Source organism: Mobula hypostoma, chromosome 22 (assembly GCF_963921235.1).
Source record: "Mobula hypostoma chromosome 22, sMobHyp1.1, whole genome shotgun sequence".
In the NCBI taxonomy this organism is placed as follows: Eukaryota; Metazoa; Chordata; class Chondrichthyes; order Myliobatiformes; family Myliobatidae; genus Mobula; species Mobula hypostoma.
This window is the reverse complement of record NC_086118.1, coordinates 26,539,071-26,557,428: the sequence shown is the minus strand read 5'-3', so window position 1 is coordinate 26,557,428 and position 18,358 is coordinate 26,539,071. Positions and strand designations below refer to the sequence as shown.

The window sequence follows — 18,358 nt, the reverse complement described above, 5'->3', positions numbered from 1 at the left end:
CAGCATATTTCTAAGGCATGCAGATCTACACTCAAAGGCCACATTATTAGGCACCTCCTGTACCTAATAAAGTGGCCACTGAGTGTATGCTAGTCGTCATCTGCTGTAGCCCATCCACTTCAAGATGCGACATACTATGCTTTCAGAGATGCTCTTCTGCTCACCCCTGTTGTAATGCGTGGTACTTGAGTTACTGTTGTCTTCCTGTCAGCTTGAACCAGTCTGACCATTCTCATTTGACCTCTCTCATTAACAAGGCACTTTATCCCACAACTGCGGCTCACTGGATGAATTTTTTTTCTTTTGCACCATTTTCTGTAACTCTATAGACTCTTGTGTGTGAGAATCCCAGGAGATCAGCAGTTTCTGAGATACTCAAATCACCCCATCTGGCACCAGTAATCATTCCACAATCAAAGCCATTTAGATTATATTTCTACTCCATTCTGATGTTTGGTCTAAACAACAACTGAACCCCTTGACAATATCTGCGTACGTTTATGCAAACTTATGTTACTGCCACATGATTGTCCAATTAGATATTTGCATTAGCAAGTAGGTGTACAGATGTACCTAATAAAATGGCCACTGATCCTTGATTCTGTATACAAATAGGAAAGTAAAACCTTGGATAAAGTAGAACACATTGTTTATTGGTTGTGAGAAAACAAAGCTTCATTGAAGCAAAATATGAAATCTAGTAAGAGAAGAAGAGATGCGCAAATTATGTATGCTGTGTTTGTCTAATTTTATGTCTTTGGACAAAATGGGTCAGGCGTACTAAGTGTAACATTGCCAAAACATGAGCAGAATGGACTCCACAATACTGATGCAAGTTTTAGGAGTTTGTTCTGATGCAGAAGTGTTCTAAATTGGGAACAGGACAGTTTAGGTTATGGCTGGTATTATTCCAAAAATATATATTAGCTCCTCCAAGAGAACCACAACCTTGTCACAGGATTTGGAGGATTGTGTGGCTCAATGGCCTGAGAGCTATGTTGGGTGGAGGCAGGGCCTTGTACTTTGGCTCTTATTAGGGTCACCCGTGCAACAGGTCAAAGGGCGGAGGCCAGACTGAGAGTGCTCCGCTGGTCCTCCAGTTTCAGGAGATTGACAACCCTGACTGGTCAAATAAAAACTTGTTAAGGGAACAAGTAATATATCAGCTCATTAATCTGTTTTAATACACATTCTTATTTTAGCATCTGCGTTATCGAAAGACATGCATCATGGCTTTGCCTATACTGCATAGATATGGCAGGCTCCAGGTTCTGAAGAACTACGTAGTGATTTTTACTTATGCTTAACAGCAGTATTTTGTACTCCATCTCTCTGAATTTCAGTTCCGTTGACTGCCATGGAACTGACTTGGGGTTGTATACACTGGAATTTAGAAGGATGAGAAGGGATCTGATTGAAACATATAAGATTATTAAGGGATTGAACATGCTAGAGGCAGGAAACATGTTCCCGATGTTGGGGGAGTCCAGAACCAGAGGCCACAGTTTAAGAATAAGGGGTAGACAATTTAGAATGGAGTTGAGGAAAAACTTTTTCACACAGAGTGTTGTGGTTCTGTGGAATGCTCTGCCTCAGAAGGCAGTGGAGGCCAATTCTCTGGATTCTTTCAGAAAAGAGTGAGATAGAGCTCTTGAAGATAGCGGAGTGAAGGGGTATGGGGAGAAGGCAGGAAAAGGGTACTGATTGTGGATGATCAGCCATGATCACAGTGAATGGTGGTACTGGCTCGAAGGGCTGAATGGCCTACTCCTGCACCTATTGTATATTGTCTATTGACTTGTGTATGGCATGCACTTCCATTATTGTGTCTTGTGTGCAGTGTTACTGACCAGGAATGAACTTCCAGGGAAAAGTACATGTTAACTTATTTTTTTGTGTGGTTACCAGATGCCATTTTTCATATTCTGATTCAATTGTCATTCAGAAAGTTTAACATGGAGCAAGTGTCATGTTCTGAATGCAGAGTTTACTGTTGGAAAGGCAATGATGATTCTAATTAAGCTAATTGATAACTTGTTATGGATAATTTAAAGAGTGAAGTTGATTAGCAGGCAGTTTTTTAACCTGATTTTCATTTGTTTTTCTTTTGCCTTGAGTTATGCAAATAGGTATTTCATTTTAATAAAGGTACTAGAAAGGTCATGGAATGTTGCAGTGAGGTGAGCAATGGAATCAGACTCCTGTTGGGAAGAAGTCATCTAAGTATGTCACTTCTCCCATAACCCTGTGAATGTATTCCCTCATAAGCATTTACTTACCCGTCTTTTGACAGTGAAAATCAAAAAAAAATTGCAGATGCTGGAAATCTGAAATAAGACAGAAACATAGAAAATCTACAGCACAATACATTCCCTTCAGCCCACAATGCTGTGCCAAACATGTACTTACTTAGAAATTACCTCAGGTTGCCCGTAGCCCTCTATTTTTCTAAGCTCCATGGATCTATCCAGGAGTCTCTTAAAAGACCATATTGTATAACGCTGGATAAATTCAGAATGACTGGTAACATCTCTGGAAAGAGAAAGAGGTCTTCAACTGGAAATACTAACTGTGGTTCTTTGTCTGCAGACGCTGACTTCACAGAAATAGGCCTTTTGGCCCATCTAATGCATGCCAAACTATTATTCTGCCCAGTCTCATCAACCTGCACCAGGATCATAGCTCTCCCATCCATGTAGTTATCCAACACTTTCTTAGGTTTTTCCAAGTGATCCCGCAACAACCACTTCCACTGGCAGCTCGATCTACACTAACGTCACCCTCCGAGTGAAGAAGTTACCCTCAGGTTCCCCTTAAACATTTTACCTTTTACCCTTTTCCTATGACCTCTAATCTAAACTCAGTGGAAAACAAAACTTACTTGCATTTACCCTATCTATACCCCACATAATTATATATACACTTTATAAAATCTCCCTTCATTCTTCTACACTCTAGGGACTAAAATACTAACCTGTTCAATATTTCCCTATAACTCAGGTCCCCAAGTTCCAGCAACATCCTTCGGTCTGTAGTCTTTCAACCTTAGTTCCTTAGTTTTGAAATCCCATATTAATATTTGCTGTTGAACCTGTTTTCATTTCCTTTACAGGAAGTGTATTTAACAAATATTAGCAAACAAAGCAGTAAGAGGAAGCAATTGCATTAAATTTGCAAATGCTGCCTACTGACTCTAGACATGAGACCTCTTTTCTACCCATATATTCTCTCTAGCCCAAACATGACATTTCCATCAAATGGCTACATAAGGTTCCTTGCATGGGGAAAAACACCTGGTACTGGAGTTTCCATTCCTGCTACCATTCGTGCAAATCTATCCATCAGTGGAACCTACATAAAAAAGTAATTCCTTAAAGATTTGCATTAACAAGATCAATCATCTGAAACTTGACAGCACGAGTGGTTATGGAGACTGCAAATAACTATAAACAAAACAAGCCATTTATGCTTTTTTTATGTAGCCACCTTCTTTAACACTAGACGTATTTTTTTTGTTATTGATTTTTAGGAACCTTGTATTCATAGGAGATATGTCTGTCAGACCAGTGAGATAATGTGCATGGCCTTGACTTGACAAACCTACTTGTCTACTTTTGCTGAGAAATTCCTTTCTCTTGTTCCACCATCTATTTTTCTCCTCTGGATCACTGTTTCCCCTTTATGAGATTTCATGAGGGCCCACCTCATCTCTCTTTCTTCATTATTCTGAGGAACCCTAATCAGGCTCATGGTGTGGGCACTGGATGGTGACATGATTTAGTTTAGTCCATAATCACCAGGGACCACCAGGATCCATGAGTATCTGTTTTGCAGGATAATCATGGAGAAACTCTCCGATGACTCAGCAATAGTTGGGTGTATATAGGGAAGATGGGAAGATGAATACAGGGTCCTAGTGGAGGTCTTTGTCAAATGCTGCAAGATGAACATATGCAGCTCAACATCTGTAAGACAAAGGAGATGGTGATGGACTTTAGGAAGACTAAGCCTGCACTGCTGCCTGTTACTATTGATGGCAAGGACGTGCATGTGGTGAGGACATACAAGTACCTGGGGGTGCACCTGGATGATAGACTTGAGTGGTGCACCAACACAGAGGCTGTGTATAAGAAGGGCCAGAGTTGCCTCTACTTCTTGAGGAGACTGAGGTCCTTTGGATTATGTAGGCCTCCTCTTCACATGCTCTACCAGTCTGTTCTCGCCAGTACAGTCTTCTATGCGGTGGTGTGCTGGGTCAATGGCGTCAACACTGGTGATGCCAACAGGCTCTATAAGCTGATTTGGAAAGGCTGGCTCTGTTAGAGGAGTCAAATTGGATACACTGGAGGCTGTGGTAGAACAAAGGACCCTACGGAAAATCCTGGCAATTCTGGGCAATGTTTCTCACCCTCTGCATGCCACCTTGGCTGAACAGAGGAGCACTTTAGTAATAGACTGTGCTGCTCCAGAGAGTGCTCTCTGTGGTCATTCTTACCGTCAGCCATTAGGCTGTATAATGAGTCAACTTATAGCTGGGGAAGAGATGACCCCCTCCTGGTAGACTGTTTAAGGTAACTTATTTTTTATTCTTTCTTACTTCTCTTCTAATATTTATATATCTGTGCACTTGTAATGCTACTGTGACACTGTAAATTCCTTTGGGATCAATGAAGTATCTATCTATCTATCAAAAAGGAAAACTTGTTTATTGAGAGACATCTTGCATAAGATTTTGTCTCCTCCTAGCAATGTGAATTTTTGATGGGACTCACAATCTGGTTTTAGCTGAGTATAATAAAACAGGAGTAACACACACAAAATGCTGGAGGAACTCAGCAGGCCAGGCAGCATCTATGGAGGAAAGAATAGTTGACATTTTGGGCCGAAACCCTTCGGCAGGACTAGAGAAGAAAAGCTGAGGAATAGATTTGAAAGGTAGGAGGAAGGGAGAGAGAAGGGGGTGGGAAATGGTGAAGGGAGTGGGGGGGGCGGGTGGAGGCATTACTGGAAGTTTGAGAAATCGATGTTCGTGCCATCAAGTGGTCAAAGATCATGTCAAACTTCTGGTAATGCCTCCACAAACACCCCCCCCCCCCGCTTCACCATTTCCCATCCTCTTGTCCCCTTCTTATGTTATCTCCTTACCTGCCTATCTCCTCCCTCTGGTGCCTTCTTTCTTCCATGGCCTTCTGTCTCTTTCACCAATCAACTTCCCAGCTCCTTGCTTCATCCCTCCCTCTCCAAGTTTCAAACCTATCATTTCTCCCTCCCCTCCCCCGACATTTCAAATCTACTCAACTTTTTTACTCCAACCCTGCTGAAGGGTTTTGGCCCGAAATATCGACTGCAGTTTTCTCCATAGATGCTGCCTGGCTTTCTGAGTTCCTCCAGCATTTTGTGTGATTTGCTCAGATTTCCATCATCTGCAGACTTCCTCTTGTTTGTGATAATAAAACAGGAGATCGCGACATGTACAAGATTAACCAAGTTTATTTGGCAGCACATTACCACTCCAAAGTTGGTTAGCAGTCCAGCAATGTCACATTTGTGGACCTTTTAAAGTAATTCACCTCATTTGCCTCTGATCAACTCTTTCCATGGTTAAAATATTTATTTATGTACAGTACACTGTATTAGGGATTAATGATTCTGCATGCCTCTATGAAACTAATTAACCCACCATCCCAGAACTCCTTGTACAAGGGAGTGTGTACATAGTATGCATGCGTTCCACTTTATTACCTCAATCCTAATATTTTACAACCCCACACCTGAGGCTCCCACTACTTAATATATTGTTGTGCTTTAGTTATTTAAATCTCCTGCTATTTATGGCTGCAGCAAGGACCTGAATCTTAGTTTAGACTTTCAAAGATGTGTGCACTGGCGCATGGAGGCACATATGATGAGATTAGTCAGGCCACCTCCTTGTAGTTTTGAGATTCTTGCTTCAGTGTTGTGTGCTTTCACAAGAGTAACCATTTTAACCTGAGGAAAGGTACTATACTGCATTCACCACACTGTTCCCTCTAAGCTGCGTGGGTTCGTGGCTGCGCAGTAACTGAAATGCTCCCACGCCATAGCCTTTGTTGCTGCACAGTAGGAATAAAGATAGATGAGAAAAAGTTTATGAAACGTGCAAGGTTTTCTATGTTGTTACTGTATTTCATTATATCCTTCAATTAATTAAAAAAAAGCAAAAGTATGTGATTTTTCACTTTTCATTCTAAATATTACAGGAAAAAAACCAGTTAAGGTGCTGTGTAATTTTCAGGGCTAGTGTTAGAGCAATCGTTGGTCCACTCAGCTGTAAAAAAAAAATCAGTGGGAATGTTGGAGTTCAGTATTCTGAATTTTCAGAAAGATGGAGTGTGAACATAATCTGGTCATGTCATTACCGTTTGCCTGATATACATTGGAACTATGCAAGATCATAGTTTTTGAAAATCCATCCACTGCTGTTTAAAAGAAGGCATTGTATGACAAAGATCAATAATGAATAATTTTTAAAAGAGTCTGTGAATAAACTTGAAATATAATTGTTAACACTTGATTTTTAATCATTTTTTGTTTCAGTCTTCCATTGGTGAAAATTCTACAGGAAGCTCCCAGCAGCCCAGAATTCAGAGTTTTGTTCAAGAACTTTTCCAAGCACAGTACAGGTAAATTAATCAATCTTCTTCCACACAAGAAGATTAAAAAAGAATAGGTTGAAGGATTTTATTTTATGCATCCCTGAAACACAACGGGTAGCTTATCAGCAGGGATTTGGAGATGACACTGCATTTTGACCTGCTAATCCACCACTCCATTGATGTCACGGATGGAGGATGGCACCCTGAAACTGCTGCACAATAAATAATGTTTCACAGTAAATAAATACTGCAGTTCCAGACGTGCCTGAAATTTGTGCGGAACCATGGGACCTTGGAATCCTTGCAGAGAAGAGCAGCTGTGGTGTAATAAGGAGGCTTGATAGAATTTTGTATCTCAGGAGCAGCTCTGAAATCCAAATACTTGCTGTTTCTTGTGGAGCGGCATTTTTCATTCAGCATGTTGTTGGTATGGCTAATTAAGGATGTTTCCAGACTTAACTAGTATGTAGGTGATTTTGTTCGGTACAATGGACAAGCACTTAGAACATTCCTCCCTTCAGCTTATCAAACAGCTGCTGAGACAAAACATAATCAGTTCAGTTTTCTCTATTGACAGACAATGTACTGGAAACGTTGTGCCCAAGTGTATTGATTTAGTTTTGTTTAAAGGCAATATTAATTTAATTATTGATGTAGATAAGAAAATCAGTCAGTAAGTCAAATTTACAAATTAAATTGTTTATTAAATATATGGAGAGGGTTTCTAGTTTAACAGATCTGAAACACCCAGTTGGGGAAACTCAATCCACATTGCCCTGAGTGTCACAATCTGCTACTCATAGTATATTACTGTCATTTGGAAGTCTGACTTAGTGATATATAGACCCTTAATGTTGCCAGGGCATAAACGTACCTGACAACAGCAATCTCAGTTAACCTTGTAGTCAAGTTGGGGCCAAAGAGGGAAGCTTGAAAATCATCATTCTTCTGGAGATTAGATTTTGAGGAAGGGGAGGCAGGAATGTGCTAACAGATTGTAAATGCACTGGATTCTTTTCATTGCACTGACGCACATTCCAGGCATGTCACTAGTAAAAGCTTTGGCAATTACATCTTCCAGAGCAAGGTAGTTTGCAATAAGAGGAGTTAATGCATTTACTTTATAGAAAGCATTTTGACTTTGCTTTATTATAAATTCCTGTTTCTCTTTAAAATGTGACTTTTTTCATATCATCATTGCCTGTGCGTACTCTGCATGATTGCCATATTGATACCTATGCTGAATCACACATTGAATGGTTTGCTGTCAGTTCTTTTCAGAAGGTCTTTACACAAAATGACTTGCTTGTCTTCTATTTCTCTTCAGGTTTTTTTTGCTGTATAAAATAGAAACATTGTGTATTTTAAGGAATTTTATTTTTGTATTTGAGATTTTACAGAATGCTTGAGTATACATTAATCAAGCTGAGAGTGTTTAAATTTAAAGGTAATGGAGTAATTACCTCTGCAAATGCTGCTTGTGTCATAATGTAGAAAGAGCCATGTATATATAATGAGTCACACTGAAGTTAATCAGTAACAGTTCTCACATTATTCAGTATTCTGAGACAGAGCAATGTTATGGCCTTGGTGCTTGGGAGTGTTGCATTATTTGGGTACAGTTAATTGTGGGAAGTCAGGTGGGAAGGCTGGTCAATTTTATTTCATTTAAATTAGTTGATATAGAATCATCTGTATATATCTCCTCCCTCATGTTTTAAGTCACACTTAGTATTACAGGTTGAGCACCTCTTTTCTGAAATGCTTGGGGCCGGAGGTGTTTCAGATTTTGGATATTTTTTAGGAATATTAGCATCTATATAATGAGCTACTTTGGGGATATTACACAAGTCTAAATCTGAAGTCCATTTACAGTACATATACAGCTTGTACATATATTCTGAACAACTCACAAAATGCTGGAGGAACTCAGCAGTCCAGGCAGCATCTACAGAAAAGACTGAACAGTTCTGATGAAGGGTCTTGGCCCGAAATGCTGGCTGTTTACTCTTTTCCATAGATGCTGCCTGGCTTGCTGAGTTCCTCTAACATTTTGTGCGTGTTACTTTGGATTTCCATCATCTGCAGATTTTCTTGATTTTGTGCTACATATATTCTGAAGGTAGTTTTATGTACTATTTTTAATAATTTTGTGCATGAAACTCTAATGTGTGCATTGAACCATCCGAAAGGTAAGCTATCACTCCCTTGGCTGCCCTGCTAGATAGTCAGTGGCTGTTTTGTATCGCAGTCATTCCTGACACTGAATTTATCTGCTGCTGGTAAGCAGGCTTTGTCTTACACTTGTTCATCACGTAATTGTACTGATGCAGCAGTTCAACATGTTAGATTTTCATCAGCAATGATCTTGGCAAACTCATCAATAAATTTCTCTGCTGCTTCGTGATCAGCAGACACTTTATCGCCACAGATCGTTAAAAAATTAATACTGTTCCTTAAATTTCTGCAACCAGCCTGCTGAATATTCACAATTGCCTTCAATTTTCAGTTTGTCGTGATAGATCTTTGCTTGTTTCATGATCAGTATACCGTTAAGTGGCATTTGCTCACTCTGATACTGATAAATCCACACTTTCAATACACAATTGAGATCTTTATATTTTGTTTTATGCAGTGTTTTTCTATTTTCATTAACTTCTGTTCATTACATATGTGAGGTCACTTCTCAGAACTGTCTGTGGTACGCAGAGACCTGTGTATCGACTGGGAACCTTCCTAGCACCTTGTGGAATTTTACATTTGTGATATCATGTCAGTGTTGAAAAAAATTTGGATTTCTTTGCTTTTTGGATTTTGGAATTTCCAATAAGGGGTGCTCAACCTGTACAAAGCGATTCAGTGGAATTGGGCAGAGTGGTCAATGTAATTTAGTAACAATGTAACTGATTCTAGAGAAAGTCCACCTCGTTTGTGTGTTGTCTTGTGTTTTTTGTGTGTGTACTTCATTCTAAATTGAATACCAATAATTTCAGTAGTTCATAATTTTCATGGAAGTTTCATTACTTCAGTGATGCTGTGACTCCTAGTGCTGTGGTTGGTGCTTAATTGATCACTCAAAAGGTCAAGCAGGCCAATCTGTTCTATCAAGGTGCCATTACAAATTATAACAATAATGGGCCACCATCGGTATTGTCCCAAGTGCAAGAATAGCCCAGGATGGCAATGTACCCAACTTAGTTGACCTTGCAAAGTGCTCTTTCCAAACCTCGAGGTTCTGTGTCAGAATTGGGAAAGCTTTTCCACAGACTTACCAAACAAGTCTAGCATGATCATACTCCCGGAATCATTTGAGGATCTTTCAGACCGCATCTCAGGCTGTTTCAGTGCCATTTTTGGGTATGTCCTGGCCCATTTACAAAACAGTATGCTCAAAGATGATGTATATTCAGAAAAGGAGGACTATAGTAATCCCCAGCATGTCTCCACACCCATGAAGTTTCATGGAACTGGATAACACATGACACATGCTTGCTACCCTCCTTGAGAAATGATTATACAACATAGATACAAGTCGCTTGGCCGACCATGTCTATTCCAACCATCAAGAACCTATACTAATCCTATTTCCCAACACTTGAATGACATTCAAAAGGTGCAACTTGAGTGTTGAGTATCTTGCTTCCATTTCCCCTTGAAGTACTCTTCTCCTTTGCTTGATGAATCTGTATACCTACTTGATAAATAACACCTAGAGAAAGCAATGATGGCAGAAATGATAGGACATTTTCATCTCCATTTCCAACAGGGATTATGTAGCTGCAATATATCCAAGCCAACTATGAAAGATGGGATTTAAATATATTTTTAAATATTTGAATCACTTGCTTATTATTTCATAAAAGTAGAAATAGGTCAAAATACTCAGCAAGTTAGGCTGCATCTATTGAAAAAGTAACATATCGGGATGACAATCTTTCATCAGGAAGGTTGGAAAATGCCCGTTTTAAGTTGCAGAGAAGGTGAGGGAACCATGGGAATGATGGGTGGAGACCAGGAAAAAAGGAATGACGTAAATAGCAGTGGTGTGTGCTGAGAACATGGTGAAGACTTGTTGGCTGTAACTGATCTATCTGGAAGAGAAATAGAGGGAGATGAATGAGAATGGAGAAGAGAGAAGCTCTGCTGGAACTATGAGGTACAGGACATAGCTGTTGCTGGAAATCTGAAGTTCTGAAGCAAATGAGACAGCTGGTCAACTAGCATCTATGGGGTAGGGTGGGACGAAATTTCCAAGTTGGTGACACAGAGTGATGACCCTGCATGATTTCAGATAACTATTTCACTCTGATTTGTGTAAGAAAGACTAATTATCTGCAATTGTGAGATTCAGTGTCAAGTCCTCATGATGGTAAAGTGGGAAGCTGTTACTCAGTGATTCATTGGGGTTTATTGGAAGTGTGAAGTCGAAGACACATAGAGGTCAGAGTGAGAACAAGAAGCTTAGAGTCACCTTTATAGAATGAGTGGAGGTCTTCTGCAAAGTGGTCACCCATTCTCCACTTTGTTTCCCCATTGAAGCTGAGACCACATTGTGAATAAAACAAAATACTGTACACTAAATTGAAAGGAGTGCTAGTGAATTGCTACTTCATCAGGAAGGAGTGTTTGGATCTCTGGATGGTTGGAAAGGAAGCGTTAAAAGAATAGGTGATGCATCTATAATTTGTATACAAAGGTGTGATTAGAAGATATGTACAGAGACATCCATTTTCTGCATCTCATGGGTCTAGTGTTGATACCTCTTGCTCATCTCCTTTCACTTACAACACTTCCAGACCTACCTTCGATGATTAGCAAGCATTTTGGGCTCATGATCTTGCATCAGTTTGTTGAGTCTGTTTCTCTTTCCACTGTTGCTGCCTGACTGTCTGAGTATTTCCAGTGTTTATTGCTTCATGGGAGTAATTGAGTCCTGGGGAAGATGGAACAAAACATTGAAGATAAGAGGAATGGACCAGTAAGGGAACAGCAGGTGCAGTGAGTGAAGCAGCCAGAAATATGGCATTTATGTTTTTAAACTTGACTGAAAATGTAATTGTTGGATTATGTATGATTAAAATAAAAAGAGTTTATTATGAATGCCTTTTGTAAGTTGTTCAGATTGTAAATCAATCCTCAGTGCAAAAACATTGTGTATCATTGGTCTTGTCCTCGATATTCCTATTTTTCTCACCTACGTTTCATGAATGATTTTATTTTGATTTTCTTTTGTGCATTTACCCCACCAGTGGTGGATGACTTGAAATCTTCTGCCACTCTAATTCCCTTTTCTCTTTTAAAATTCTCCTTAAACCCATGTTGTCAACCAAACTTTTGATTCTTCTTTGCTGTGGATTTGTTTTAGTCTTGCTAAGGAAATGCATGTTGTCAATGCTGCGTAATTACAGAAAACATGGCAATTTTGGTTTTACATTCATGATTTCCTGCTCACCATGCATATTCCTTTCGTGCTTGGATTTAAAGCAGAAAAAATGCAGAAAATAGTTAATAGGTCAGGCAGCATCTGTGGAAAGTGAAAGCAAGCTTGCACTTGAAGTTGAAAACCGTTGGTTAGAATGAAGACCCTTCACCTATTCAAGATTTCCGGCTGCTGCAAATTTGCTTTGATTTTTATTAGCTTAGGTTGCTTATTTTTTAGTACTGCTAATATAACTAATCCTGAAAATGCACTTCTATGTAAACTAACAGATACCCATGAATTGTTATGATTCCCGGTTATTTTAATCTCAGTTGTTTTGTTGTTGGTCAGTATAAAATCCTAGTTCTTCAAGAACCTTTAGATTTGGGGTAGTGGAGGTATAATTTGTCCATCAGTGCTGATCACCCCATCCTTGGCCAAGCTGTTCCACCGTGAACATGATCTGTTATGAGTCAACATGATTCTTTCAGATCAGGTCATGCATAGCACATACCTCCGCCGCACCGCTCAAGTGTGTTTCTGGGGTACAGGGGCTAGCGACCCGTGTGCCTGTCCTATGTACTTGCTATCGCTGAGCAGCAGTGAACCATCTGATTGGTCTATCAGAGTTCTCTTTGAGAACTAGTTGACTTGATCAGCTTTCTGATCTGGCTATTGTTCACGATTGCACTTAAATTATAAAAAAAAAAAATTCATTTTGAATTGTTCCAGTGAGCCTGCGTAGTCTGCTGCAGTAATGGCGTGCTGTGCCAATATGCTACCTCATCAGTAACAGGATGGACACTTAGTCTCATGCGGATATTTTAACTAGAGACCAGTGCAGGACAGAAAGCACAGGGTGGATGGTAAAAGTTGCTTGTGCATCAGGACACAGTAGCAACGTTTTGGATGACCATGTTTAATAATGAAAGGCTGAAAGCCTGACAGCAGAATATTGGAATACAGTGGATTCTAGTTAATTTGGACACATTGGAACCAGTACATTTTGGCCCAATTAAGTGGCTGTCCCAATTAGCCAAAGTTTCATGGAAATATTTTAAAAGGCATAAAAAAGGCAAACTACCTGTTAACTGAGTAAAAAATTACATATTTAAATGAAATACGGAACAAATTAGAACACTACCAATAATACTACAGTACTATAATACTGTGTATTAGTTCCAAATTTTTTTTTGGCAGAGTGTTTTTTGATTGATTGAAAATGAACAAAACCAGTGTAAACATGGTCTGCCTTCATACAATGGTATCAACGACTGCATCCTCCAAATCTTCATTTTCATTGTAACATTCAAGATAATTGTTGATACCTTGAAATTCTTCACAGTTTCTAACTTGTTGAAGTAGTGAAATTGTTTTATATCCATTTCTGGCTGCCTCTCGCATCTCTAAACCCGAATGCTTGAAACCGCAGTGAGCAAAACAGTTCTGTATTGTCTTGCTGCTTATTCCTTGCCAATTACTGCTGTTTGAACACAAAAACATGCAACTGACGCTATTTAAAAAGTGTTCACTCTAAGCAGTGTAGTGTCTAACAGCCACAAAACTGTACGTGTCTGACGTTAAGTAGAAACTGTTTGTCTACAGTCTCCTGCACCAATTAAGCATCATAGAGTCCCAAATAAACAAAGGGAATCCTGTATATTTTTGATTAGTTTTTGTCTTTGAGAGTTGTCCCTAATAAGCGGCTGCCCCGATTAACCGACAACCGAATTAACTGGAATCCACGTAAACAACAGGAATTCTGCAGATGCTGGAAATTCAAGCAACATACATCAAAGTTGCTGGTGAACACAGCAGGCCAAGCAGCATCTATAGGAAGAGGCGCAGTCGACGTTTCAGGCCGAGACCCTTCGTCAGGAATCCACTATATTTTAATTTAGGCATAATCTTTTCTTGTACTGCATAATCATTGCAAGCCACTTGGGAAATGTATAAGTGAATGAAATGTATTTAGATTGTGGATGGAGTTTTCATTTGCATTAAGTTAATTTCTCTGAGTATGCATTAATATGAGATGATTAAAATTTGTTGGATCTTGGAGAAATGTTGTATGCTTTTATTCAATCAGTTAAACCATTCAATTATTATTTTGACCCAAGCAAGGTATACTCTGAAGATTTTGTTGAAATCAAACTTGCCTACTAATGTACTACCCTCATTTTGAGCTGCAAATAAACCAGTGCTAATTATTTGATATGCAAATATTGCTCTTCTAATATCTGCCAGTATTTTGCATAAATTAAACCATAAAGAAAAATATATCTCTAGCTCTTTGCGCTAATGCATCACTTTTCTTGGAAGGGTATTGGTTGTCATGATTCCAGCACTTACACAAATTTGTTCAATACACTGCATCACTGCCAGCAAATTTATCTTTATGTGGTGTATTTATGACTGCAAACTCTCGAATTGCTTCCCACAATTAATAAGTAATTTTGAAGTGTCATTCACGGTTGTAGCTTAAGGAAATGGGTACTTTCCAACTGCCAGATCCCACAAACAACAATGCATCTGTTTCTGTGGAACTGGTTAAGGGGTGTGTTTTGCCCATATATTAAGGAGAACTTGTATGGTCTTTTCTGGGGTAAAAAAAGAGATGTTAGAAGAAGCGCTGGTTTAAGACTCTTCCAGAAGATGCAATCTTTCAACGGAGTTGTTCTCTTTAATACTATGCTGATCTTTCTGCTGAAATTATGTGCTGAAGTTACTATGGTTATTTTCTGCCACAGCACGAGTGCTACCAATAAGGGAAATTTTACCATCATTTTGTCCACAAGGGACAAAATCCTCCTAATAATTTCACCAAAAAATGTGGCATGTGTTTAATTTTTTTTCATTTGTACAGCTGATGTTTTGAGTAAAATCAATTAATAACATATAAGCAATTCTAAGCAAGCGGTCAGCGATGCTTCAGTGCAGAAGGATGTGTACGTAACATTGACTTTGGACAGGTCGTACTGCAAACCAGTGTAGAGTGCAATGCTTAGTTTATTCTGTATTGATTTGATAATTATCTGCCATCAGATTCAGAAGCCAATCTGAGGACTGTTTGTTCCAGTACAGTGAGTGCACCAATGATGCACAAATCCCAATGCTGTGTCATATCCAGCAGTTCTGACTGTGTTACCGAAGTATTGTAACATTACAAATAACTCTAAAAGCCTCAATAAATTCACCACTGATGAGCCGAAAGAGAAAACTGCCCTGCATTAGTGCTGCCTACCTGCCCAGTGCAAGGATTACATTATCAATGAATCTAGTATTTATGAATGCCTATAGGATGATATTTGCTTTGTCCTGAAAACTACATCTCAGACTCCATTATTTCCCTTCCTTGAGCTGTCTGCCCCTTTCTCCCTTACTGTTTGTCGCTTAGTATCTGCATCTGTGTCTGAATGTGTGGGAGCCCACCTAATGGCCCCTGCCCTGAAGCATTGTCAGATTCTAATACTACTCCTCTGAAATACTTGGGAAACTTTACATCATGAAGCTTTGAATTGTAAATATAAACTTCTGCTGATTTCATCTAGGAATTGAGTGTAAGCAACCATTCCCAGTAGAGTAAATAATGACAGCAACCTGTGTTTTGGAGCTCTCATCAAATACTGTATTCATACTTCAGCCCCCAACTCCAATTATGCCAAATGATTCCAGTTAACAACTATACCCTGATATCCAGCACCCAATTGCTGTGCACTTCTCACTTCTCAGATAATGCTCAGCTATGACTATAAAGCAAAACATGAAAAGAACTTCTAGGAACACAAATAGGACATGCTCTCTTCTTATTAGTGCCATCGGAGAGGAGGTACAGGAATTTGAAGATGCACATTCAACATTTTAGGAGCAGCTTCTTCCCCTTCGTCATCAGATTTCTGAACATACATTGAACCAACTTCTTGAACTCTACTTCATTATTATTGCTGTCTTTTTGCACTACCTATTTAATATTTTAAAAATATATATTTATTGCACTGTATTGCTGCCACAAAAAAAAACTAATTTTGTGACGTATCATCAGTAATATTAATTCTGATTCTGAATGGAAGTTGTTGAGACAGAGGTCAGATATAATGTCATTCAAACATACTATTATGCCAAACAGATGTGATTGCTTCACACCAATATCCTGTGACCTTTTTGTCTCTGGTTAGTTAATGAAGCAGCTTTTGACAGAGCTGTCTAGATATCAAAGTGTTTTGGTAATAGCACTGAAGTAGTCACTTTGCCACCATTCTGCCTGTGTTGAATGATAATGAATGTCATTGGTATGTAGCATTTTGGATAGATGCCCATGGAACTCTGCATTTCTGTGTACATTTTTTGAACTATGGAGTTGGACAAGTGTGCACGATTGCTCGTCAATATATCCAAAATTCATTCCAATACAGACATAACAATGGCTGCAAATGTCTTGCCATTTACCCAACACTTCTGACATGTACTGATGTAGTCTTCCCTTCAGAGCCAAGTGCAACAAATTCTCCTGTAAGTGTTTGGAAGATTCACATCTTCATGTCATGTTTTGGTCTATGGCATTCTAGCTTTTTGGCAGCTTGTATATCGCAGCTGATCAGTATGGAGGAACTGTAAAATAGACGGAAATGACAGAGGACAGAGAAGAGGAAAAATAAAAACATGCTGGAACTGTGGGATATAGAACACTGTAGTTCATGGTGATTTGAATTAAAAGAGAATTGTAGAGCAACATCTGTGAATGGAGAAAACCTGTTGTCATGTCTAGTGTAAGGCACTGCATTGCCGTACTTTGCATTGATTTCTGTTGACTCTCAGTATTTGCATTATTGGCACGTTGGTTCCGTTGATTTAGTTCTGAGCTTAACATTCAGTGCATTGAACATTACGAATCCGATAAGACAACACCCAGAGTTCCTCTGGAACAACAAGATCCTGGGAACTTATTGATGTAAGAGTATTAAATTAAAATATGAAGAAGTAATCAGAAATAAAGAAACAAAGTATTGTGCCTTCGCATCTAAGTGGTCCCATATTCTTCTACTTTATGCAACAAATAATTTTGTCGCTTGGCTGATCGTCTCAGCCTTGGTGCATTTGTTTCATCTTAATTTTTCGTTTGGGCAATATTTTGGCTGATTGCTTTGATCTGTCTTCAATAGTAGTTGGCCTGCTTGAGAAGTAGACATTGTGACATATCATTTTCCCAAGCACAAAAACTCTTCATTTTCTAAGTCTGGCCTGCTGTTCACTGATATCTTTGGCTGATATGTTATCCAACTCAACATACTTACATTTTCCTCCCATCTTCTCCATTTCAAAATAACTTATGTATTTCATATTTAAAGTTGATTCTTAGCTTAATATCAGTTCCTATTCACCAAAGAGAGTTCTAAATATTCAGCTTACTATGCATTTGAAATAATTTCTTAATAGCACTTCAGACAAACCTAACTGTTAATTTTGGACTGTTTCCAGTAGTATTAGACTCTTGAATGAAAGGAGACCATGGTTTTAAGAGTTTATCTACGCTAACACTTTCTCCTTTAATTCTTTGGCAACTTCAATCAAATTGCACTATAGCCATCTGGTTACAAGTTCTGTCCTTGTGCATTTTTACATGAATAGTGGAGAAATCTTGTGTTCATGAAGGTTATAGTAATTGAATGCTGGACTATCATATGGATACCATCAATGAGGTTCCTGGGAAGTTTTCAGTTTGTTCTTGGATTTCTAGGGAAGAATTATTTGAGCTATTTGCCTCATCATTAAGAATTCAACTAACAGTACTGAACCCTTCTCAGTAACTTGGATTGAAGACATTCAGGGACTTTGATGATGTTGGTGGCTGTCAGCAATTCTGGAGATTATCTGAGCAGCAATGTTTGGTTTATGACTGGAGATAACGGGGCATGCTAACCAATGAGCAGGATGTTCTCAATTGTAACTCTCACTTCAGCTAGCAGCTTAATATAGAGGATGTGATAGCCCTTGGCCCAGCTAAACTTAAGAAATCTTGTTTGGGTGGATGCTGCGTGATGTGTCCCCTGTTACAAATCCGTACCACGAAATAACAAATAGTACGCAATATGCGATTAAATGATTGAGCTTTATAATTCTGAATTTGACTATATGGTTAGTAAAGGGAAAAAAAGAAAATGGGCCCATTCTCAGGAAACAAGTCTATTGCGCAAGGGCGGAGCTCACTGATAAGGTCATTTGTCCACCATCAACCTCCTCCGATCGTCGCTGACCTTCGGACTCTCGCTGCAAGTCCACTCCATCTGGCGGTCGACCAACTCTCTCC

General features: G+C 39.1%; 1 protein-coding gene across 1 annotated transcript in view; it reads left to right on the top strand.

The window, feature by feature from the left end:
- The window catches only part of usp43a (ubiquitin specific peptidase 43a), a 484,729-nt gene that overhangs the window by 116,057 nt on the left and 350,314 nt on the right, over window positions 1-18,358 (top strand). Inside the window, exon 3 of the mRNA XM_063074321.1 lies at window positions 6,577-6,662. Coding sequence (XP_062930391.1) covers window positions 6,577-6,662 — 86 coding nt within the window. The remainder of the gene's footprint in view (window positions 1-6,576; window positions 6,663-18,358) is intronic.